The sequence below is a fragment of the Aedes aegypti genome, chromosome 3, assembly GCF_002204515.2.
Source record: "Aedes aegypti strain LVP_AGWG chromosome 3, AaegL5.0 Primary Assembly, whole genome shotgun sequence".
In the NCBI taxonomy this organism is placed as follows: Eukaryota; Metazoa; Arthropoda; class Insecta; order Diptera; family Culicidae; genus Aedes; species Aedes aegypti.
Genome location: NC_035109.1, coordinates 268,814,730 through 268,841,650, shown reverse-complemented (window position 1 = coordinate 268,841,650; position 26,921 = coordinate 268,814,730). Strand labels below are relative to the sequence as shown.

Genomic DNA, 26,921 nt, shown 5'->3' with positions numbered 1-26,921 from the left:
GCAATATTAAAAGCAACTCTACGAGAAATGTAGTAAATTGATTTTAACCCTCCAATACCCAAATTTTTGTTTTCGATCTATATATAATTTTTCGTTATCTAAAATCATTCTAAACACGGTTTGGGCAATGATTTATTTTTCTTCGCAAATTTATGAATATTGATTTTTGATTTTTATTATTTTTATTTTTGAACATCCCTATCCTTTTCAATTTTTTCTTGAAGCCTATTCGCGTTACTGATTTTTGACAATAATAAAAATTAGAGTTTTTACTATACTTTTGAAAATATGATTTTTTCAATTTTTTTCTGGAATATTTTTTATTTTCCGTGTAACTAACGGAAAAACAGATTTGACATCATTTCAATACCATCAGGCTTTTCTTCTGTGATAGGTTGATCGTAGAAAAATATAAAAGGTACGATTTTTTATAATACACGTTAAATGAATCCCAGGCATTTGAAGGTTATATAAGAATACAATTTTTCAAACAATTTTCAATAATACAAAAAAGTTTCAAGTCAAGGTTTAAGCCAAAAATAAAATCATTTCAATTTCCGAGCTACGAAAATATACACAAAATTCCAAAGTGTACCCCGTCTAAAGGCGAGGTTGGGTATTAGAGGGTTAATCATGTTTTCAGTAGCACAGTGAGCTGTCACTATGGTTTCCTGAATATGTACTTCTTTTTTCGAGGTTTTGAGAACGATCGCGGGACAATTTTTCTATAAACATTAAGGTGTCCATACTGCTCCATGGGGGTGTCCACTGTGCCCCGCTAGCTTGATGGCGACTACCAAATATAAGCTTTTTTAAAACCTTTTTTTGAATACAAAATATTTTTTTCCTAATTATGCAACCATGTTTAACAAATGAAACAAAGAACTCTAAAAAGCATAGTGCACATAAAAAAACAGTATAATATTGATGTCTTTACAGTCAAAATAGGCATATTCCTTAGGGTGTCCATACTGCCCCGTGTCCCCCTACTTCTTTTTTCGAGATTTTGAGAACGATCGCGGGACAATTTTCCTATAAACGTTAAGGTATCCATACTGCCCCATGGGGGTGTCCACTTTGCCCCGCTATCTTGATAGCGACTACCAAATATAAGCTTTTTGAAAACCTTTTTTTGAAAACATAATATTTTTTCCTAATCATGCAACCATGTTTAACAAACGCTTATGAACTCTAAAAAGCACACTGCACATACAAAAAACAATATAATATATATGTCTTTACAGTCAAAATAGGCAAATTCCTTAGGGTGTCCATACTGCCCCGTGTCCCCCTACCTCTTATGAAGGGCTCATTCATACCTCATTCAGGTTGTAAGTATTGGAAATTATCTGGTATGGAATACCTTAGTTTAGTATTCAGTAGCCCTTTTCTTCTGCTATCGGGATGCGCCCATGTGTGTTTTAGAAACAACTATTTCTATTCAAAAGTGCGTATTTAGCGTAGTTTAGTATTAGTAGCGATAAAAGTTTAGGATCCTAAACTTTTATCGCTACGAATACTACGCGAGAGATGTCTGGCGGATTTGATAAAATTTTGAAACTATTTTTTGATAAATTTCTGAAATAATTTATTGGTTAATTATTATAGGCATAATTCCTGAACAAGTCTCTGACAAATTCGATAAAAAAATTTCTGGTTAAATTTTTAGACAAGTTTTAAGTTTCTTTCTTGGAAGACTTTTATTGAGCTTCCTTCAAAAGATAGGTCAGACTTCGAGCTATTCTTCGTTGATTTCCTGAAATTCATCTAAATAAATTCAGCAGGTTTGTCAGGAATTGAGCCGGCATTGAAATTTTGCAAATATTATCACAAAATACAACAAATTATTTTTCTGATATTATGTCAGATATGACTGTGCAATTATTCATTTGAATTCTTCCAGAAAGTTAGCAAATAATCCTTTTCTCATCAGATACTTTGACATGCTGATAAAAAAAAATGTTTGCATTAGAATAATAAAAACCAGAAACACATTACTCGATTCATTCACTAATTTCATAACTCTAAAAATGGTAATTATTGACATCAACCCACCTCCTTGTAACACATTTTGTATGAATATTTTTCAAATTTTGTAAGAATTGTAACATCTTGAGGACAACCACCCACCCTCTTCAGCGTTATGAAATTTGTGTCATGCTATTTAATTTTCAGGAGCTGATCCAGATTATCGTTGTTTTATCATCAAATCACGAAAAAAGTGACTTTAGTGACAATTTTTCTGAAAAAAGTGACTTTAGTGACTTTTTGTTGCAAATAGTGACTTTTTAGTGACCAGCTCGAAAAAAGTGGCCAAGTCACTAAAAAGTGACTCGCTACCAGGCCTGCGTGTGGCAGGTACGATGATACTTTATGCCCTGGGAAGTCATGAAAATTTCCAACCCGAAAAGATCCTCGACCGGTGGGATACGAATCCACGACCCTCAGCTTGGTCTTGCTAAATAGCTGCGTGTTTACGGCTACGGCTATCTGGGCCCCTTATTGTCGTTTTCTTTTAACAATTAATTCTGACGCTTAATTTCCCACTTTCACCCACAGTGCACCCAGGAGAATGCTCAATTTGTCCCTGTCGAAGCTGAACGGATATAAATGATTCCTCTTTACGGGGATTGCAACGGTGTGTCGTAATTTGTTGAGTGCTGCTTCCCTTCGGTTCCCATGGGTGGTGGTGGTGCTGCTGCTGGGCAGTGGCTATGTTTGTGAGTAATTTTTCGAGTGGGACAAGTAGATATCCCAGTTCTGGTCACAAATATGTGTTTCTGTGTGGGTGCATTTCTGTTGTTTTCGGGGGCTGCGTATGCCTCCGTTTTCTCTCATTCTCCCTCTCTGGTTGGCCACTTAAGTAGTGTCACTTAGTTTCAAGTGGTTGCAGTTTGAATGAAAATGAATGCGACAAGAGTGGAGGATTCGATATTTTTTAATTATTACGAGTATAGTTATCAGAAACGGTAGTGATAAGATGTCAGTTACTTTAGTTTTAGATTTGGCAAAAGGGAAACGAAACTAAACGAACTTTCCACTTTAAAGTAGTTAAAAACAGTGTAAGTAAGGGAACATAAAAAAATATAGTTTTAGGTATAAAGAGGTAGGTATTCTTTGCTATTTTCTGGAGGAAAATGTAGTTTTCTTAAGAGGAAAAAACGTAAATCCTTACCCAATGTGTAGTCCCAACTGGAGTCCGTGTCGTTTTTGTAAACATTGAGTTTTTCTGGCTGTTGGTTGAGGTGGTGCGGTGATGACGGGATGTTGTAGTTGTTGGCGGAATTGGTTTTTTGTTGATGTTGTTCGCGAGAGAGAGGCACGAATTAGAGCGAGAGATTTTTTTTCATGGCGTGTTGTTGATGATGTTGGCGTGGTGTTGTCAAGTTGTTAGAATTTGGATTTTTTTATTATCGGAGGGCAGAAATATGGAAGAAAATAAAGAATAGAGACGGACGAAACAATGGAAATTAAGTATGGTTGTTTTGTTTGCATATGTTGATGTGAATTGAAGAGGATTTAGAAAATGGGTCAATTGCTTTTCTAATAAAATTTTCTTTGAGTGAAAACTATATAACTAGACCAAGTCAAAAGTGACGAACGAAAAACCCAAAAAAGGCATTCAATTATAAGAAAAATATCTATTAGAAAAACAAAACCATTTCAAGTTTATTTTTATGCTTTTTTTCTGTGAAAATACGTGATTTTTTTTAAACGGGAAAACTGAACTGGAGAGTGAAATAATGTCAACAACCCGAAATAAGTGATCGATCGTTTTCCACTCCCGATTGAAATTTGTAAAACGAAACATCTCAAAGAATCCAAGAACAATTACAAACAAAAAAAAACAGGGAAAAGTGGAAAACAATCCGCACTTCGGGGTTGATCAAATGCGAGCTTACCTTGGCGTAGTCGATCTTCAGTGTGCAGCAACCGGAGTAGATATCACAGCCGTTCAGGGCTTCACGGGCGCGGGTTGCTGATTCAATGCTGTCGAACGTACACGGGCGAACGGAGATATCTTGGAGTTAAGGAAAATTGATTTGGAATTGTATGATGCTAAGCGGAAATAAAAAGGTTAAAAGTCTACAATAGATGATACCATCTTTATTTGAGTTACCTCCAGAATATTTGTTAAATAATAACTTGGTTTGATGAGACAAGTTTGGCGATCTAAGGTTACCATTTCTGCTTACTAATTCGAATCGAAGGCTAAAATCCTATCTTTTTACTTATCCGTCTTTCAAGCATGTCTCGGAGAGGATAGTCAGGTCGCTACAACTCTCTTAAGTAGGTATCTACTAATCATTGTTACCCGCTCTCCTACTTTGCCAGGACGTGGCCAGAGCATCAGAGCAGCTTTATACTGTTGGAGGATACATCAACCTTCATGACTAAGAACTATAGGCTAGACCGAAATTTTTATCTTAGGTAACGGATGAGAAATAAACAAATGTCATACAATGACTGCATAACTGTCATACAATGGTTATATAAATGTTTCGTCCAGGGTTGACCAGGCCCTACGTTGTGTTTCTCTATGGTCCCGGAGGGGCAGACGAAATAACAAACTTCTTCTCTATTACCGTTGATTTATTACCACCACCGAGAGGCTCACCGGTCTCACCGCAACGACTCTCCCATTCACTGCAAGCAAGGCGCAGTAAGGTACAGCAGCAGTGCGTATTCAATTTTTCTCCGTTCGCCCCAGCTAGCAGCAAGCAGCCCAATTCCTTTCATTCTGTTGCTTTGGGCTGCGTAATGCTAGCTGTCGGCGCACTGTATCTTTGTAACCATGCTACATGTAATGCGAATATTTACTACCTCTCGCATATATAAGTGACATCGTTTCCCTCTGTGATATTAGTTGTAAGTTGTGATCTGTAACGAGTAGTATCCCCCACCGAGCAGGAGCACTGCCTCTCGGTGGTGGGCAATAAATTAGTTGAAGTAGTCAAATCGTTCGTTTATTCGTCTGCCCCTCCGGGACCACAAAAATTACACAACGTAGGGCCTGGTCAACCCTGGACGAAACATTGGTGCCGTGACCAGGATAACAGACACCCTGGAGGAACGATCGACGAGTGACGGGCTACAGCAACGGACAATTCACCCCGGGCCGAAGTGTCGCCCATCGAACCCTGTAAGACCCTTGTGTCCACCCGCCGGACCATCGCCGTCCATGCATCGGACCCCTGCGTCCATTCCGGACCATTGCCGTCCAACCGGACCTCGCCGTCCACCTGTTGGGACCCTCGTGTCCACCCGCCGGACCATTGCCGTCCATGCACCGGACCATCGCCGTTCATCCGGACCCCCGGGTCCATCTGTGGGACCTTAGTCGTCCATCTGGACCCCGCCGTCCACCCGCCGGACCCCTGCGTCCACTAGCAAGGCCGAAGCGTCGACTTGCGAAGAGAAGATCATCCCCAGGACCCCTGCGTCCATCAGTGCAAAGTTGTAAGTTGTAATCGTTACGTACAGTATCCCCCACCGAGCAGGAGCACTGCCTCTCGGTGGTGGGCAATAAATTAGTATAGTAGAAGAAAGTCGTCGTTATTCGTCTGCCCCTTCGGGACCTAAAATCACACAACGTAGGGCCTGGTCAACCCTGGACGAAACATTGGTGCCGTGACCAGGATAACGGACACCCCGGAGGACCATTCGACAAGTGACGGACTGGAACAGCAACGGACAACTCAACCCGGGTCGAAGTGTCGTCCAATCGGACCTCGCCGTCCACCTGTAGGACCTAGCGTCCACCCGCCGGACCATTGCCGTCCATGCATCGGACCACTGCGTCCATTCCCGGACCCCTGCGTCCACCTGTTGGGACCCCTGCGTCCATTCCCGGACCGTCGCCGTCCATCCGAACCGTAGCGTTCACCTGTGGGACCTTTGCGTCCATTTGCCGGACCATTGCCGTCCATCCGGACCTCGCCGTCCACCTGTTGGGACCCTCGCGTTCACCCGCCGGACCTCTGCCGTCCATCCGGACCCCTGTGTCCACCTGCAAGGCCGAAGAGTCGACTTGCGAAGCGAAACGATGATCCCCCGACCCCTGTATCCCTTCGTCGGACCCCTGCGTCCATATGTGCAAAGCCGAAGCGTCGATTTGCCGAACCAGAGCGTTCATCCCGGACCCCTACGTCCACCCGCTGGATCCCCGCATCCAATCATCCGTCAATCAATTTGTCATCAATGGACCCGAGCGTCATCAATTGATCAAGCAAATCATCCCGTCCAAGCGTTTCTCGAGTGTCATCAAAATCAATCAACGAGAAGCGAAATCATCCCGTTTACCATCAACCAAGCGATCCGGCGATGTAGCCAGAATACTACCTGAACTGTCTGCGCATCACCATCGTCGAGAACGAACCATCTCACTCTGCCAACAGCAAGCTGTCGTCGTTCGCGCCGAGCCGTAGCTACAGTTGAAAACATTCGTTTTCGGGCGGGAGTATGTTCGGTCTCACCGCAACGACTCTCCCATTCACTGCAAGCAAGGCGCAGTAAGGTACAGCAGCAGTGCGTATTCAATTTTTCTCCGTTCGCCCCAGCTAGCAGCAAGCAGCCCAATTCCTTTCATTCTGTTGCATTGGGCTGCGTAATGCTAGCTGTCGGCGCACTGTATCTTTGTAACCATGCTACATGTAATGCGAATATTTACTACCTCTCGCATATATAAGTGACATCGTTTCCCTCTGTGATATTAGTTGTAAGTTGTGATCTGTAACGAGTAGTATCCCCCACCGAGCAGGAGCACTGCCTCTCGGTGGTGGGCAATAAATTAGTTGAAGTAGTCAAATCGTTCGTTTATTCGTCTGCCCCTCCGGGACCACAAAAATTACACAACGTAGGGCCTGGTCAACCCTGGACGACGACGTTGTTGTAACCGTAGAGTATCCCCCACCGAGCAGGAGCACTGCCTCTCGGTGGTGGGCAATAAATTAGTCAACGTAAAGGAGAATATCGTTCGTTATTCGTCTGCCCCTTCGGGACCAAAAATCACACAACGTAGGGCCTGGTCAACCCTGGACGAAACATTGGTGATTTTGTGTGATTTTAGGTCCCGAAGGGGCAGACGAATAACGACGACTTTCTTCTACTATACTAATTTATTGCCCACCACCGAGAGGCAGTGCTCCTGCTCGGTGGGGGATACTGTACGTAACGATTACAACTTACAACTTTGCACTGATGGACGCAGGGGTCCTGGGGATGATCTTCTCTTCGCAAGTCGACGCTTCGGCCTTGCTAGTGGACGCAGGGGTCCGGCGGGTGGACGGCGGGGTCCAGATGGACGACTAAGGTCCCACAGATGGACCCGGGGGTCCGGATGAACGGCGATGGTCCGGTGCATGGACGGCAATGGTCCGGCGGGTGGACACGAGGGTCCCAACAGGTGGACGGCGAGGTCCGGTTGGACGGCAATGGTCCGGAATGGACGCAGGGGTCCGATGCATGGACGGCGATGGTCCGGCGGGTGGACACAAGGGTCTTACAGGGTTCGATGGGCGACACTTCGGCCCGGGGTGAATTGTCCGTTGCTGTAGCCCGTCACTCGTCGATCGTTCCTCCAGGGTGTCCGTTATCGAACAAACCGTTAGCGAACAAACGGTTATACAATGATTTGAAACCTGTTGCATTATAGTTGTATAACCCTTATACAAAGATTGTATAACTGTTTTAGTGATTGTATAGCTTTTAAACAACGCTTGTATAACTTTTACACAGCTGTTGAATATTAATCTAGGAATGTACCACGCACACTTTCATAACTTCCATTTTTTCCTATTTGTACAAAATTCTAATTTAAACCCATGAGTTCTGATTAACAGATGAGCCGCAGAAACCAGAATTATCAGTCTCACTCGTCGTGCAAAAAGCGACAATAAAGAGTCACCGGATAAACCAATGAAACATTTACAAGCAATTAGTGCTTAATTGATAATATAACGATGGCGGTGGCGGCAGTAAATCCATTTTTATGGGGGCCGGATCCATTGGCATCGTCTTTCCGGGATTTTCTTTTCGCGAGGAATTATAGACTGCCGACCAGAGTGCCAACAACTGTGCGCGCTCTCCCCCTCTCACTCTCTCGCATATATGTAAATAAATCTTGGTAGCCAATCCCGGTGTGCCATAAATCGCAACTACAACGTCATCAGGTTGCGAATGCGAAAGAGGTATACGATCAGCACGTGTGCGTATGTGTATTAATAATGGGTAATGGCTCAGTGCTGGGATGAATGTGAAATTAAAAATTACAAGGCATCCAAAGGATGAACTTTCGCTGAACTTTATTTAAGGATCTATGTAACCATGAGAGATTCTCTCTTCTCTCGGTCTTTTTTTGTTATAACAATACAATATTAATGCTACTAATTTCACTATAGATCGAAAAACAATCTTCTTGGTTAGCGTTCCATACAAAAACTACAACAGAAAATTAACCTTTTTTCGACTCAGTTATTGGTTAAAAAAATTAAACAAAGAGAGCCTCTTAATGTTATGGTCCTTTTGAAAAGTTACGTGATAACTGTGAAAAAGGCGGACAGGAACGGTGAAGTGTAGCAGAATGGCACCCAACGAGTGTCAATATTGTCACCTAGCGTAATTTATGGAAGTTTTCATGTAATAGTGCAATAAACAGTCAGGAGATGGCATTGGAGAAAGAGGAAGGCAACTGGGTAAATTGGTCAATTTGATGTGAATGACAGTCATTAAAAACGGGACCTAATTGAATTATGTCATACGGTTTCTGTGCTGGCGATGTAACTGATTAAAATCTTCCCTTGTAGAGTTTAACCCTCTTGGGGCTAATTTTGCCTACCATATTAAACTACTGTTGTGCATGTTCAAATCACAATTTGAACAGTAGGTAAATGAATATAAAAAAAAGAGATGGTAGCGACTGAGTGACTAAAAATGAGGAAATTTATACACTCCAAAGAGTTCCTAAGGATATTCCTCGTGATAGTACTCAGAGTATTGTTATAATGATTTTCTCCAGAAATGTTATCAGAAAGCATTGAAATGATTCCTATGATTCCAAAAGTATGTATTTTTCCGCAGCTTTCTTCAGAAATTCTTCCAGTGATTTTTGAAGAGTTTAAACTATGGATTCTTCCACGATTATCGTTCAGAGAAATCAACCAGTAATTCTTCTGAAGATGTTTCCAAAAATACCTGATAGGAATTCCTCAGAAATCTAACCTCAGATTAATTGAGCTATGTCTCAAAAAAGTCCTCCATAATTCTCCAAATCTCCACAGATCACGTAAATAAATCGTACTCGCTCTGCGCGCGTGTGTAGTATACATAAGATGGATGAATATTAGGGTGCGGCTTATTTTTCGAAACATCTCAAAACCCAAAAATTCGGGTGCTCTTCCGAATTAAGATTACATAAAAAGGTGAACCTCAAATTTTGAGCCAAAAATATTAAGATTTAGAGGTGGCGCAAGCGACTTGAGCTTTGTTGTTTTCTAACCAATTCCGAAGCTCTAAGCATCATTCTTTTCAAAATTAAATTTATGAAAAGTTTGCGGAAAACTAAATTTGTCTAAAAATAAAACTAGTCTTAGTTAAAAGTAGTTTTCTCCAAATTTTTCCTCTTTTTACTAAAAAAAAATATCTTTGTTTGTCTATAATTTCATCAATACTCAATCGATCCCAAATCTTTTACTACTTGTAACTAAGACTAGTTTTATTTTTAGACAAATTCAGTATTCTGCAAACTCTTCATAAAAATAATTTTAAAGATAATGGTGCTTAGAGCTTCAAAATTGGTTGGAAAATAACAAAGTTATGAAGACTGCACTGAAGGTTTCATAACTTCAAAATTCAGCCTCAAGTCGCATGCACCATCTCTAAATCTTAATATTTTTGGCTCAAATTTTGAGCTTTGCCTTTATATGTGATTTGAGTTCAGTAGAGACCACGAATTTTTGGTTTTGAGAACTTTCAAAAATATGCCGCACCCTATGGGTTATGATAAGGGTCTGCGTGATCTGTGGGGATTTGAATTCGAAACTTGTAAACTTTTGAGCTATTGGGTCACCATGTGGCTCGGTAGCCAAGTTGGTAAAACGCTCGTCTAGCATACACTCAGGCAAATGGACTATCGATAAACATACGAACCCCTTATGAAAATTCGACACAAGAAATCGGATTGAAATTCATAAATGTGCCTTATAAAACCAGAATTTGAAAACAAAAAACATTTTCGCGGCAACCTGGAATCGAACCAAGAGCCTTGCGATCGATAGGCCCGAGCGTACACTACGCGCCTATTGATGCCTTGATGAGGAGTGATGCTAAAACGATACATAAATCGTTCGTATTGCAACAATCGTTCCACATTTCATAAGGCAAAATGTATGAAATTCGATAGTCCAGTTCGCTGCGTGTACTAGAGTCCTTGGTTCGCATCCCAGCCGAGCACGTCGATTTTTTCATAATTTCACCCATAATTCATCCATTTTTACCACGCGTAATGAGTTAATTATTTAGTTCCTGATAGATTTTTATTGGACATCAAGATTTAAACTAGTAGTTTCTCTAAGGATATCTCCAGTATTACAGAGTTTTAGGATTCTACGCTTTTATTCTTCGAGAAATTTATCATGAAAATCCTTAGTGATTATTCTCAGCAATTACAATTTCTCCATAAATTTATCCAATTTTTCTTCCTTATCAACTCCAAAATTTCTTTAAGAATTCAACCACGTTTTTTAAAGATCTTCTTCTTCTTTTTGGCATTACGTCTTCATTGGGACAAAGCCTGCTTCTCAGCTTAATGTTCTTATGAGCACTTCCACAGTTATTAACTGAGAGCTTTCTTTGCCAGAGATTGCCATTTTCACATTCGTATATCGTGTGGCAGGTATGATGATACTCTATGCTTAGGGATGTCTAGGAAATTTCCATTACGAAAAGATCCTGGACCGACCGGGAATCGAACCCAGACACCTTCAGCATGGCTTTGCTTTGTAGCCGCGGGCTCTAACCACACAGATGAGGAAGGCCCCGTCGTTTTTTAAGGATATCTCCAAGAATTACTCAAAAGTTGTAGAAAATTTCTAAAGTGGTTTTCAAGAAGTGTATCCAGGGATATGGCAAGGAAACTTTTCAAAAATATTAAGAAATTCCTTAAAAATCAAAAAGTTTTTCTGGAGGGAATGCAGGACTCTGATGACACTCCTGCAAGAGTCACTAGTGAAACTACTGATGGAAACTCCTAAATGAAGTTATGAGAGTTATATGAGAGCTTCCTTTGGAATTCCTGTAAGATCTTTCGAAGGAAGTAAGATCGCCTGGAGCAACGCCTAGAGTGATTACTTGGGGTGTCGTTGGAAACATTTCTGACACAGTTTCTTTGAGGAATTTCTGGACCAATTTCTGAGAACGTGTAAGAATATTAAAAGAAATCCATGTGAAAATGGCTGGAAGAACTACAAAGAATATCGACGCAGGAAGTCCTAGAAGAATATTAGTAAGGTTTCCCACAAAAATCGTTGGAGATTTATTTTAAAAAAATCCTGCGATTTAGTTAGGGTTTTTTTTGGCGCAATGGATTTTTTTTAATAATTTCAGCACGTATTTTGACGGAAATTTTCCAAGGAATTTATTCAGAGAAATATCGAGATTTTTTTTCAAAAATTCTGGGAAACTCCTGAAGAAATCAAGAAGTCAAGAAGGAAATGCAAAACTCTAATACACTTTTTAGAATACAAGTCCTGCAAGAATCAACTGTGGAATTTTTGGTAGTAATCCCTCATAAGCATTTAGGGAATTCGTAGTAAATTTGCATAAAAAAATACTAAAGAAATTTTTAAAGATACTGCAGGAATAATCCTTGAATTAAATACAAGAGAAATCCATGGAGAAGTATCCGGAGCAAATTCCTACAGGGGCTTAAAGAGGATTCTGGACAAATTCATTGAGAAATTTAAGAGAAAAAAATCTTTAGGAGTTTTTGACAGATTTCTTGGAGCCCCTGGAAGATCTTTAAAAAAAACTAATGGAAGATTGCTTGGAGAAACCTTTGGAGTGATTACTTGAAATATAGGTGGGAAAATTCCAGGAATATTTCCCAATAGATTTGCGGGAATAATTACTTGAAGAATCCCGACCAGTGGATTACTTACTTATTCAGAGAAATATCGAGATTTTTTTTTTATGTTCTGAGAAATTCTTGAAATGGAACTCGAGAAAATTGATGAATCCTGCAAAATTTAAAATATAACTCCTGCAAGAATCAATTGTACTGAGCGAAAACCTTTATAAGCATATGGAGAATTCATAGAAGAAATATTTGAAGATACTGCAGTAATAATCCTTGGTTTAAATGCAAGATAAATCCATAGAGAAGTACCCGGAGCAAATTCCTACAGGGGCTTAATGAGAATAACGTCATCACTGGGACAGAGCCTGCTTCTCAGCTTAGTGTTCTTATGAGCACTTCTACAGTTATTTACTGAGAGCTTTCTTTGCCAAAGTTGCAATTTTTGCATTCGTATATCATGTGGCAGGTACGATGTGATACTTTATGCCCAGGGATAAGCATGGCTTTGCTTTGTAGCTCGGACTCTAATCACTCGGTTAAGGAAGGCTCCTTTATCTATATAGAAGATAGATAGATTAGAAGTCTCCATATCATACTGAATCTGGAACAATGTATCGTGTATCATAATGCAAATCTCCTATGATCGCAACCCAAATCTCAATAACCACCAGCCCGCTTCAATAAATAACTAAGAACCAATTCCCATTTCAATAATGTCACAACCCGAAGCCTGCCGTTACATCTTTGGAGCCGTAATTACGTGATAATCACCTTTGCTAGTTTGACAGCTGCTAGAGCTACTCTGGGCAAAGCTCTAACCATTAAACCTAGACAGGCGAAACAACAGCCAAACCGGCGCACGGTTTCATTTTCAAACGTACATATGCCGAAGAGTATATGATAAGCTGAGCTGAACTGGAGAACAGCGCAACACATCCTTGAGTCCGATCCACCCAACAAACACAAGACTGTGCCACCTAAAATCCTCCGTTATCGATAATCGCCCTAGACATGTTAATTGAGTTTCTCACATCCCACTATGGGCAGTTTTCATAGAGAATAATGGTCAAAAATATGTTTCCCGTCATAGCATGACTAGCAAATTATATCAAAACTATATGCATCTTCTTCTTGGCATTAATGTCCCCAGTGGGATAGAGCCGGCTACTCAGCGTAGTGTTCTAAGAGCACTTCCACTTAGTTGCCATTTTTGCATTCGTATATCGTGTGGCAGGTATGATGATACTTTATGCCCAGGGAAGTCAAGAAAATTTTCGTTACGAAAAGATCCTGGACCGACCGGGAATCGAACCCAGACACGTTCAGCATGACTTTGCTTTGTAGCCGCGGACTTTAACTACTCGGGTAAGGAAGGCCCCTGCCGTCTTATTTGTATTGAAAATATTATTTATCTTATTAAGTCTAACTTTTACATACCTTTACTGCATCATCAAAATTCAAAATATTCCAGGAATATCTTGATAAATGCATTAACTTTGCGGTTCAGAGCAAGTCATTTTCTGATTTTTTTATCCACCCATTTGCCCATAGTGACATCCTCCCTAGTAACCAACCGATCAGACGAGAAACGACTTCATATCGAGAGATTCGCCCACCCTCAAGATGGTGCTGCTCGATATCCTTCCCATGTGAAGGATGCCTGAGAACTACTTCATCCCGCAACTACTCTCGGTTGAGCACGCGACTTCTCACAGGCTCTAAATTGCGTCATTTCATGCGGTGTGGGATTACTTTGCTATGGCCTCCTCCTTCCGCCTTATAATGACGCGGTTTGGTCCTGACGTGCAAATTTCATTAAACTCGGTTCGTTGGTTGATACGGCGCGCGTGTGCTGGAATTTTCCTTTGACGTGTCAACAGTAGGGTGGCTCAAAAGAAATCATCGTTCGAAAAGTCTTGGTTTTCAACAATAGAATAAAGTATTTGATTATTTGAAACATTTTCGATGCACAAACAAACTTTTTGAAACATCGTTATGAGCTCTGCAAAGGTTCCACCGGACAATTTGTGAAAATTAGTATTTTGTACGAAAATCGTCATATTTTGACGTTATGCGCAGATATTTTAAAGCCTATTATTTTTCTGTTTTCTTATGTTCAGACATCCGTGTAATAGTTTTTGAAAATATTCAATTTTCTTGTCCACAAAACTTTTTGAAACCCAATTTTATTTTCAGGTTTTCAACTTAAAACATACGATATTTATTCCAAAGCACATAACCCTTATTCGACAGTACTATTTATAACGAACATTTTCGTGAGTAAAGATCACGAAATATTGGTAGGGGACTAAGATATTGCCATCAAAATGTGATAATTTTCATATTTTCATCTATCAGTCGATCTGACGAAACCTCTAAAAAGAACAAAAAGTTTACACTTCTAAAATGCTAAAATGCTATAAATACCTATGATTCTAGAGTTCAGTGCCTTAACTTTTCAAACATCGATTTTTTGGAACATCCTAATCAACATGCGTTGCTCTTTGCCGCCAAAGGACGAACTTCTCGGAAGAAGGTTCTCCATTTGAGATACATAGTTGGTGTTTCCTTTTGGAAACGCAATAACGCCCACAACGACGATATTCAGAGAGAGTGGAGCGCAATTTTCGCGCCGAGTGGTCGTTACTGGGGCAGAAGTAGTGATTCGTTAGTTTAGTCCAGTGGCAGTGGCGGCGGTTAGGCCGCAAATTATCCTCGGAAAGGAAAATTAAATCGAGCGTTGGATTTTTCTCGGGTGGAAAATTGGGGGTATGAAATAGCCCTGGGGGTGTGGGAATTTCTAATAAACTCCAAGAGGTAAATCAGGATTGGGGGTAAGTTTGATTAGCATTTTACGATTCTCAAATTTTCAGTGTAATGAATTGGCAGAAGAGTTGATTGGTAGTTTCATCAAACCATTGCGTCCAAAATTATGGAGTCTACGCTTCAAGGGGCTTGGGATGCCAGTGCCAGTTATTGAAATCTTGAGTGCTATACAGTAGCATTTCAATTCGAGAACAATTTTTGTTAAAGATTCGGAACTCCAATAAGATGCAATTAACTTTTTTCTATCCTTATTAACAAATTTTTTAGCCCTAGAACCAACGGCTTCACTTCCCTTGCGAAGAAAGTCGTCACTATAACTTTTATGTCAAAAGTGACTATCTCAGGGATGGGATTCGATCCCAGGTCCTCGGAGTGAGTGGCGTGTGTTCTAACCACTACATCAGGTCCGTTTCTGCAATTAACTTAGCTGAATTTCAGATTGATATCTTCTGGTTCTGAGGGAAGTACCATACTAGACAATTGGCTGGCATGCAACGCCTGGTGCTATAGTTGAAGAATTCCATGTCAAATCGGTTAGTCACAGAACTCGACCATCTTCGATTGGCAGTAAATTTTGCACTTGTTTTCAGTATGCTAGAATAAGTGTTTACCATAGAAAATGGCCTACAAGTTTTTACATGCAATTTATATAAAAAAATTCTAACTCCAAAACTGTTGACTTTAGAGCAAAATGTTGCATGAAGAAGTTGTAGTAAATTGTTCGGACAACTGGAAAAAAATACACACTGAATAAATTTTTTTTTCTTGAAAAAATCGGAAATAAAACTTCAATTTTTAATTACACAAAAACTCGATTTATTATATTTTTCCAATTTTACCATAAAATTTTGATAGCAAACAGGTTTGGGTTAAAGTTTCATGATAGAGAAATTTCAAGTTTCATGATATATTCAAGTTTCATTCAAATCTATATAAATAAAAATGGAATGATGTTTGTATGTCACGAATCACGAAATGGCTTACGAACGGGTCAACGGATTTGAATGAGTCTTTCTTCGTTTTGTTCGTCAAGGGTTCCGACGTGTTTGTGTACATAAAAATCCCAGGATGTTCACCGGGAAAATTGAAAAAATGGGAGTGCACGGAACTGTATTTAGTATGGAATGATCCATAGTTTTTTTTCAACAGCCTGCTTGATGGCAAGACAAAGTTTGCCGGGACCACTATTTTTAATAAAAAGTTTTTCTTACAACTTTCGGTCAAGGTTCATTTTTTTCTCATAATAAATACTTTCTGATGTTACAAAAAGAATCTTGAAATTGTTCTGAACCATAATGATTATCATGATCACTTCTCTAAATGTAGCCATTTTTTAATTACAGTAATGACCCGATTTTGTCAGCCCCCGATATTGTCTACCTCCGATTTCAACTTTTTTGACAGCCTTAATTTTTAATTAGACTAAACACGTCTTTACTGGCAATATTGGGTGTGTATAGTCAATTATGACCTTGGCCACGTCTATACAATCATCTACAGACCGAAATTTTGAAATTTGAAATTCTTAATAATTATCCAAGAAATTTATCAATGTTACTTTCGATTACTATACATAGAAAATGGAAGTAAAAAAAAACAATGTTATACATATTACCAAAATCATAAAACTAAGATCTTAAGGCTAAGTAGCCCGTCATTCGTATTGGCAGCAATGATGACTTTTCAGCTTGCATTTGCTGATACTTTTTCAGATGTGTCAGTGCAAAACCAACTGATTTTCTTTGATTCGAAATCGTGAGATGAATTAGCAACAATCATCAACGACGCGTACAAATTTCAATGACTGCCTACTTAAGTTGAAATAAAACTAAAAAAACTAGTCCAAAATTTGTTTCCCGATTTTAGCTCTTTACCGATTTTGTCAACCCTAAATGCAGCATGGGGCTGGCAAAATCAGGACATTACTGTATATCAAGTTCAAGTTTTTATGGCACAAATCTCCCAACTGGCCGTACCTCTGGAGCCGGCCTTCTGATGGTAAAAATTTAAAAAATGGTGTTTTGTGTAATTTAAAATTCAACTTTTATTTTTCATGTAAAATAAATAAAATATTTTAAATTTTATTTTCCAATTCATCATGAAATATAATGAAACTTTATTTCAGTGTATATTTTTCTCTTGTAGTCCAAACATACAACATTTTGCTCTAAAATCAACAGTTTCGTAGTTATTTTTTTCCAAATAAATTGCAAATAAAAGGTCATCAAAAGTTATTCTTGAGTCAAAATGGTCGATTTTTGTATGGAAAACACTTATTCTACCATAGAGTAAGGTGGGGCAAAAGTTTGACCTTAGTGGTATCATCAAAATTATCAGAAAAACAATAGCAGCCCGAGGAGGAAAAAATAACTCGCAATAACTAAGGCATACCTTATTTTGGTATCATACCATAATCAGGAATTGTTCAGTTGTCAATACCTCATTTTGGTATTATAATGGTATTCTGAAAAATGTTTAAAACAATTAAAAATACTTCATTTTGGTATTCGGTAGCTATTGAGGACTGCTGGAGCTGGAGGTATTGAACTACTATTGAAAAATTTCACTTTTATATGAAAATCCATCACGTATTATTATTTATTATTTAGGTATTACAATACCTGATCTAGTTAGCTTGGTATTTGTAGAATATGCAGAAGGTATTATTTGAGGAATTTTACCTCTTATGCAGGGTTCATTCATACCTCATTCAGGTTGTAAGTATTGGAAATTATCTGGTATGGAATACCTTAGTTTGGTATTCAGTAGTTATTTTCTTCTGCTCGGGAGTTGAAGCAAAATAAATACCATACAAGGAATCTTCAACATATTTTCTGAATAAACTTGTCTCAAAATATTTACCTATTTTTAGTTATAACAGGTTTTAAATAGGTTGCCTTAAACGAAATTTTACCCCACCGGTGGGGCAAGAGTTCGAATCTATTGTGGCGCAAAAGTTCGCTGGCTAAAACTCAAAATATTGATACTTTTATGACAGGCATACTTTATACTTGCCCTAAACTTATGTTTGCTGAAAAATACACACCAAAATTTCATCAAAAAATTGCCCAAAACAGGGTTAATTGTAATATACCCAAAAATAGCTGTTTTTCGCAAAACTAAATGAAAATGTAAAATTTTGGTGACATTTTTCGCACTATCAGTTGAATTTCGCAAAATTTAAAGATAATATGTAAATTTTAGTCAAATTGCAAATTTTTCCGTGAGTCTATACATGGGTCGAACTTTTGCCCCGCTAATTCGAACTTTTGCTCCGCTATGGGCCAGAAATGGTTTCCAAGCATGTATGCAAGAACTAATACACCTTAAGCATCCTTATGATAGGTCATAAAACGCCCTTGTATAAAACATTGAAAAAGATTTTATCTTCATTTAATTCCATGCAACGAAAGTTTGACCAAAAATTACAATATTCACGTCAAAAAACAACAAATAGCCATAACTTTTCCAAATTTCAATCGATTTTTATTAAATTTGGAGTGAAACTCTCTTACTTGAATAGCATTCGAACCACCATGACATTCATAACTTTTGTTTTGAATGGAATTAGAAATCTTTAAAAGAAGTTCTAGCCCTACTCGAACTTTTGCCCCACTTTACTCTACCAAACACATGTACAAAATGTAAACCAAATCGAAGATTATCGAGCACAACTTTTATTTTTTTCGGCTTATTCTGGATGGAATTTCTTAGCTGGAAATCGATTCTTGTGATACGCAATACGCTAGAAACAGAATAAGATCAAAAGCTTAAGACTTGTTTCTCTATTTGAAAAATGCGTTCTATACTTGTCTGTACATACCAGTCGTTTAAATTTTTAGGGGACCACTAAATACGTAAGTCATATTTGGCTGAATTAACATTAATTGAATTACACTTTGTACATAATCAAGGGTGTATTTCTCAATGCATAACTTTTTTTTAAGTTAAAAACATAGCTTAACACTTGTCCGTCTACTATATATTTTACTTACACGGACGACGAAACCTCAAAATCAGTTGGAACACTAAATCCAACCCTCTATATCTCGGCTGTCCTAAGTACGATTTACCAAATTTTAGCACCATGTAAAATTTCTGAAATTATTTTAGAACCTATTGTTTGATGTGTAGTACTAAAAACACCGGAGCAAGTCCTGAAAAAAATCGAAATTTTGCATACACACAACTTGAAGTTTATCGCAATAACCTAGGGATTTTTGCTGGTATGGATGTAATCAAACAGTAAGCATTGAAATTTTGATTGTTAGCCCTAAAGAACTACAATGCTATCGATGACTGTTTGTTCCAAAAACTACTATATTTCCACAAAATTGGGACTAATTAAGCAAAAATCCACTTTTTTGGATTTATCCAAAAACATAAAAGAATGTATTTTTGCCTAATTAGTCCCAATTTTGTGAAAATATAGTAGTGCTTCCAACAGAAAATCATCATCAGTGTTCTACAAGCTTGTTGATCTTAAATATGAGATTTTTTTTTAAATCATAAAATGTATGGGTCATCGCGACAAATTTCAAGTAAAAGTTGAAAAGTACTTTTTATGTAATCTACACAGTTTTGTGAATGTTTCGTATTTCTTAGAATGGCTAGCAATCAAAACTTCAATGCCAATGGATTGAATATATTCATCGAATCATCATACAAGCAAAAAATCAATATGTCAAGGCGATAAATTTCAAGTTAACTTCAAACTACTGCCGATTAGAAAAAAAATAGGATTTCCTTAGTGATTTCAGTACTATAAATTAAACTATTAAACAATAGTTCCTACATAAAAAAAACAAATATCTCACATGAATCTAGAAGCCAAGGCGTGTAGGTGCCAAAATTTTGTAAATCGAGCTTAGTAAAGCTGAGACATAGTGGGTTCAACGTTCCAACTAATTTTGAGGCTTAGTCTTCTGTGTGTTAAAGAGGAAAAATGTAGGGGAGACGTTTCTACAATATCATCGCTTTATTTTAAGGACAGTATGTAAAATACTGAAAATTTCATCGAAATGACTAATCAGTTTGAAGCTTTGACGAACTATTCCGAGCAACAAATCGAATAAACCTTTAGCCCAGATCCCTTTTTCAAGAGAGGAAGCAAAGGGTACTATCAATCGGGGTATATCCGAACTTGCTGGGTTTAGTTAGGAGATCTTGCACTCCATTGGCTTGGGGATACCTTCCAAATTGCAGACAATAGAAGCTATCCCGTTTTGCCAGAAACCCTTAATGATTCAAACATCTTGAAGAAAAAAGGCACATTTTTCTCTTAAGGGGAAAGTTGTGACAGTAGGTTTCTAAATGCTATTGGGCTTGAAATTTGCGTCGATGTTCTTTGCACAAAAGAGCATCTTACTGATAAATTTTCGACAGAAAAGCAGTGCTATCTACTGTCCTGAAGCTAAATATCCTGTAGAAGGTACAGAGGCGATTCTAGACCAATATTCGAAAACGCTCTATGTAACAAAAATCTTGAAACTGAGAAAATCAGTAAGTTTGTATCTCCATAGCAACTCATACAAAGGCATGAAAAAAGGGAAATGTATGGTATTTGTACGCAAATCAAACCCAAACATGAGTGCCACGAATAATACATTAATTATTCATCGTTTTCTGACAAAATCTTGTTTTGTAACATTTTTGACATGAGGTGTTTTCAAATTTATGTCTAGAAATTTGTCAAAACAAAAAAAGGTGAATGAACTTCCATAAATATATTCTTTTGCAGCTCATAAGACGTGTAGTTATTAAAAAAATGGAACATTAAATTGAGAAATGAAAAGAAAAGTTGTGCCTTTTGAGATAAGACATTCCCAAATTCAATGAATATCTTGTGACTGGTTGTTACCGAACAGATAATCAGCTAAATAACGTTTCTAGTTTTGTCATGGTTTTAAAACTGAGACAAATTTAAAAAAATGTTTGACAAATCTTTTTGAAACCAAAATTATAACTTGGGCATTTTTTCACACAAAACTAAAATAAATCAATTTAGAAAATATACCCCAAAAATTAACTGGGATGGGTTCATTTTAAGCTCTGATTTATTCATAATACGACTTTTATTAACCATTACCGGTTCGAAGAAAAAAGATTCAAAATAAACGCTCAGATTTACGAGCAAAATAAACGTCATTTCGCACTTCATCGTATTCCAATCATAAAAGTGTTGGCTTCTTCAACTGAATGCTCACAGTAATTTCAACTATTTCTCCGTTGCCCAGCATCCAAACAGCATACATATCATCACGAATTGTCGGTGGAGTTTATTTACAAATATGTCACAATTGTATAAATGCTCGCCCAAAGATATCTTTGGCGAGAATGAAACATTTTTTACGAGGAGGGCATTCCCGACCAGAAGGAATAGATAAGATTATAACAGAACGTATTTCCTTGATGGGATTTATAACACCAATTGTTATAAAACATATACCATTTGTAGTTATAATAACAAAAAAACTAACTAACGAAATTTACACAAAATAGAACAAAAGAGTAGAAAATTCTATTATAATTATAACAAAATTATTTCAGAATGTGTTTAAAGGGATTCTATGACACTACCCCGAACGCCACTACCCCGAATGCCACTACAACGAACGCCATTACCCCGAAAGCCATTACCCCGAATGGGTCATTACCCCGAACGCCACTACCCCGAATGGGTCACTACCCCGAACGCCATTACCCCGAATGGATAACATTTTGAGACATATTCTAGTTAGAGAGTGGGGAGATAATTGTACGATTCCTTTTGAGTATTTCACGAGTTTGGGTCAAAAATGTATTTTTCAAATATTAGAAGATAAAAAAGCAGCTAGTTGTTCAGCAAATAATTTTTACACACTATGTTTCGTCCTCTAATTTTGGGAAGATTCACACAGCCACATTGCAATGCTCTGAAGAACAGCCTATTTCGAAAAGAAGGGTGAATTTATTATGAGAAGATTAGCAATAATATGTACAAAATTCGGATGTAGTTAATTCTCTTATTGGACGTCGGTAGCCACTTCCTTTACTCATTTTTATAGGTGTCGGGCAACAAGATTAAGATCTTCTTAAAGATTTTGTTTCGTAAACGATGGTAATGGAAGTTCCCCTGAGATAGTCGCTGCAAGTGTTGTTCTATGGAACCCGCCTAAAAACCAACCTAATAAACTACCGTTCCGCTATCGCACTTGTACACTTGAACATGTTAGAAAAATCGGCGGCCTCTGATTGACGCTACAGTAAGAACTTTTGTTGATTTGTGGGATCATTAATTTGAATTTCTGTGAGATAACCACAAAAAAAAAATATTTTTTTGATTCAAGATAATGAAGAAATGATGATGGCAGAAAAGTGGTGAGTAAATCCATAAGAGACCTGTCTGTTTTAATACAAGAAGATAAAAGAAAGGGAAAATTTCCGATTAGAATTATAGCAGGAATCACTTTAGTGAATGCCTTCAAGATATATTCCTATATAAAAAGCTGTTCTATATGGAAATATTAGAGACTAGCTTATCCAACAAAATCGTGAAAGAACAGCCTATTTAAAAAAGAAGGGCAAATTTCTGGTGAAATGTTTGCAGCTATGACGTGAATGATCACTGTAGCAACGTGATGCTATGATACAACCTTTATTCATAAGAAAGAAAAATATTTGTTCAAAAATAAAATTGAAATATGAACACCACCAACAAGTCCAAATACCGGTGATTACGCATCTGTTAAGCAACACCATATTGAGGGTTATGGATTCAAATTCCTTTCAGTCAAAAAAAGGCTTATTTTATTAAAGCCCATTCACAAATTTCGTAACGCTGAAGGGAGCAAAAAAGTTTGTGGGTGGTTGTCCTCAAAATGTTACAGTCCATTCACAATATGTAGAATTTCCATACAAAAAAAGTACGAGGGGGTGGGTAGGTGTTAAAAATGGCAATTTTTGGCGAAATGAAATTTGTGAATGAACCCTTGAATTGCGAAGGTGCCCACTGAGCTGATAAACAGGCACTGTCTCAGAAAGAATGAGAAGAATATAGTTGCCATCAAGATATTTCGAAAGAATAGCTGGCATATGAAAGAAGGGAAAATATATGATGAACATTTTACCGACGAATTTTACGTGCCATTAATTACCAGCCTTCATTAGAGACGCATTTTTGCACGCAAAACCAGATACTGTACTGTATCTCATACTATTCGGGGTAATGGCTCATTCGGGGTAGTGGCGTTCGGGGTAATGACCCATTCGGGGTAATGGCTTTCGGGGTAGTGACCCATTCAGGGTAATGGCGTTCGGGGTAGTGGCGTTCGGGGTAGTGGCGTTCGGGGTAATGGCGTTCGGGGTAATGGGATGGAGCCGTTTAAAGGATACTACAAAATAACATTATTGCATATTATATTACGGTTCATAACTTCGGATGTTATTTACAGCAAACTTACAAATGTTATGTCCAAATATGGAAATGTTGTAATTAAAATGCTACAAAAATATACAAAAAGAAAAGAGACATCTAGGTAACAAAATTATATCATTTTTCATTATAATTTGCAATAACTGTTGTTGATACAATTGTGTAATATTCTTGTTATATGATTCTGATCGGGTTCGACCTCAAACAAAGGAGGCTATTTGTACCAGGCGCCCATTGGCACTCAATTCCGTTAATGCTTCTGAATAAAAACCACTGCAAATTTTCGGTGGCAAACCAATCAGTGGTGCTGGTGTCACTTAATATTTATATTTCCCACATCACATCAAGGAAACCGAAACCGAAGAAAGTGAAAGCCAAAGTTGGCGCAGTAAATGTGCTTCTTCTGTGGTCCTGCCCAGCTGTTCTCTCGAAACGGAGACAGGCAGTTATGCTTCTTTAACGACCCAATGACTGAGACTCTGGTCGCGAATGTGACCGAGAATCCTCGTACAGTTCTTTTTCGTATTTTTTTTTGTTTGTCTCGAGAAGACTGCTCGCGCACATGGCCAGTAATAAACGCCTCAGTCCAGACATAAAAATTCGAAACCTAATGACTTGGGAATAATAAAACTTTTGATACAGGACTGGTACGAGAAACGCGAGACATTGTTTGGGAAGGGAGAGGTGTTGAGGTGGATGGATTCCAATTGGCACCACTTGTAAAATTAATTTGTTTTAATATGGGAAGCGCATTCCATCAGGAATGGTAGTGGAAATCGATCCAGTCAATGAGATTTATGAGCATTCTGTTTATAGAATATGAGATATAGTCGTAAGTGTCCAGTGTTACGGACAAGTCTGTGAAGTCGCGCATCAAATAACATGATAACCAATTTTTGAAACATTTAAAGCTTAACAGAGTAATCTGCTTTTTTTTTCAAAAGAAAGCTGTTTTCAAACACAAAATAAATACAAATCTGAAATATTCAAAACAAAATTATTCGATGATAACAAAAAATCCCTTTCTGCCTTGGTCGCCATATGCTGTTTGGTCACGGTCGCCATATAATGTCCAAAAGCTGTAATGAAGTCATTTTACGTAGGCTACCGTTTCAGATCAACAGGCTTCTTCAGCGTATAAGCGCATTTACCACCTCCAGAATGATGGTTAACGTAGGGTGAGGCGATATGTTTGTCTGCCACTGCAGAACGTAGAGTTCACTGCATTTGCACGAATGCATGCGAATTGCATATTTGACGCGACTAAGGTGGTTTTTAGCAGGTGCCCAATGCATTAGGCGTAAGAAGAGGTAAACTATGAATATGGAACAGCGATAGCAATGCAAACTGTATCTTGTACGTTTTGTAGTTCAAGCGATTGCTATAGATATAAATAGCAGAACATAAGATCAATTGATAAATAGATAGAAATAGTGAATAGACTACCAACCCTGTCTCATTTTTCAGTATAGTTGGTATTATGCACAAGAAATATGTTGAAGCATCTTTCCAGATCACTACACTCTTAAATATATCAATATAACTAAAACAAATATCAACACTCTTTTGGAAAAGGATATTCGACCATAGCTTGGACTCCATTTTTCTTGAATATCACAATACGTTGCACTTGTCCGTTGGGTGAACAGATGGTGTGTAGAACGTCCTGCAATAGAGAAGATAAAAAAAAAGAAACATATTAGAAAATCTTATACTTTTCATTTCGTGATGAAAATATTTGATAAAAACCGGCATTTATTTCCCACCCCGATCAACCCATAGCAAAATTCCTATCCGATTCGATAGCATGTCACATGGCAACGGTTTTGATCTTTTCTGCTCGACACCTTCAGGAACTCCTCCACAGCTACCTGGATACTATGAGGGAACATAAAATAAGATAAAATAATCCCAGCAGACCCTCCACAAGCAAACAAAAATCCAGTTGACACAATGACGCCCCGTTGACATCGATAGCAGACAAAAGTTTCATTTCCGTAGCCTAGGAAGCTGACCCGGGGCAGCCCTTATCGGCGGACAAGGACCGGTGTCGGGTTTGAAGTTTGAAAGGTCCACGTCCACCCCATGGATCCCCAGATTCTTTTGCACATTATAGGAACTTTCCTCGGAACGATAAAATACGAAACAGAATTCCAGAGGGTCGTGTTTGTTCAAAGTGGGAAATTTGCTTTCAATAGATTATCGAGTTCGGGTGAATCTTTGTGGAATTAAGGCTGGGATTTTTATTAGTGGGGGCCAATTGTTATGGAGACCAAAAGAAGCACATAGAAACTGGAAAATGGGTAACGGTGACACCATAAATTATATATTTTAATAACTATTAATTCCTGGTTTTAGTATCGAGTAAGCACACAAACAATTTTTTAACCATTATACTACCCTTCTAATCCAATATCTGGCCTTCCGTTGTTTCTTTAAAAAAGGAAATTTATTGTAAAAAAATGTGAATGATATTCACTGTTTTCACGGCAAGTCATAAGTATGTTGTCAAAAAAGTTTGAAATGACCCTACAAGACACATAGAAAATGACATTGAAGAAAAATTTGGTCAAATGTTCTTGAAAGATATCAGAAAAGAATCATTAGCAAAATATTCTGGCCATCTATAGCAACACTGCTTGTTTATCATAAAAAGAGAACACTATCCAGAGGTGTAACATTACGTTACCGTCGAATTTCACAGTTAAAATATACAGTCTACTCTCTATAACTCGATATTCAAGGAAGGATAGAATTATCAAATTATAGAATACACTGACGCATACAATCCTAAAATCGAAGGAACAAGTTTTTGTATTTCCAATACATATATGATCACTTCTGTAAGAAAGCAATATTATTTTGATGATATTATCTTACTAACTATTTTTTGGTATTTTTTTTCGAAATGTTCGAAAAATCACGTTATTTTGACTGATATTTTTTGTAAGTTATTTAAATGTTTTTCAAATTTTTATTACATCTTGCAAATACCATACATTGAATCTTCAACGTATTGGATATAATTTTGCTGAACAAACTTGTGTCAAAATATTTACCCTTTTTTAGTTATAACAGTTTCAAAATTAATTGTCTTATTCGAACTTTTGCCCCACCGGTGGGGCAAGAGTTCGAATCTAGTGTGGGGCAAAAGTTCGCTGGCTAAAACACAAAATATCGATCCTTTTATGATAGGCATACTTTACACCAGCCGTAAACTTAAGTTTGACGAAAATTACACACTAAATTTTCATCAAAAAATTGCCCAAACCCGGGTTAATTGTAATATACTCAAAAATAGCAGTTTTTCGCAAAACTATGTGGAAATGAAAAATTTTGGTGGCAATTTTCACACGAGCAGACAAATTTAACTGAATTTGAAGATAATATGTGGATTTTAGGCAATTTGCAAATTTTTCCGTGATTTTATACATGGGTCCAACTTTTGCCCCGCTGATTCGAACTTTTGCCCCACTATGGGCCAAAAATTGTTTTCAAGCATCTATGCAAAAACTAATACACTTCAAAGCAACCTTATGATAGGCCTAGAAACGCCCTTACATAAAATATTGAAAAAGATTTTATCTTCAATTGGTTCCATGCAACGAA

At 37.9% G+C, this 26,921-nt stretch overlaps 1 protein-coding gene across 8 annotated transcripts in view; it reads right to left on the bottom strand.

The window, feature by feature from the left end:
- The window catches only part of LOC5572228 (heterogeneous nuclear ribonucleoprotein L), a 710,940-nt gene that overhangs the window by 218,688 nt on the left and 465,331 nt on the right, over positions 1–26,921 (bottom strand). For all 8 annotated transcript variants that reach the window (XM_021851703.1, XM_021851706.1, XM_021851708.1 and 5 more), the window contains exons 4-6: positions 24,893–24,978; positions 3,903–3,999; positions 3,176–3,233 (exon numbers count right to left, since the gene is read on the bottom strand). In XM_021851703.1, the coding sequence (XP_021707395.1) occupies positions 3,176–3,233; positions 3,903–3,999; positions 24,893–24,978 (241 nt within the window). The remainder of the gene's footprint in view (positions 1–3,175; positions 3,234–3,902; positions 4,000–24,892; positions 24,979–26,921) is intronic.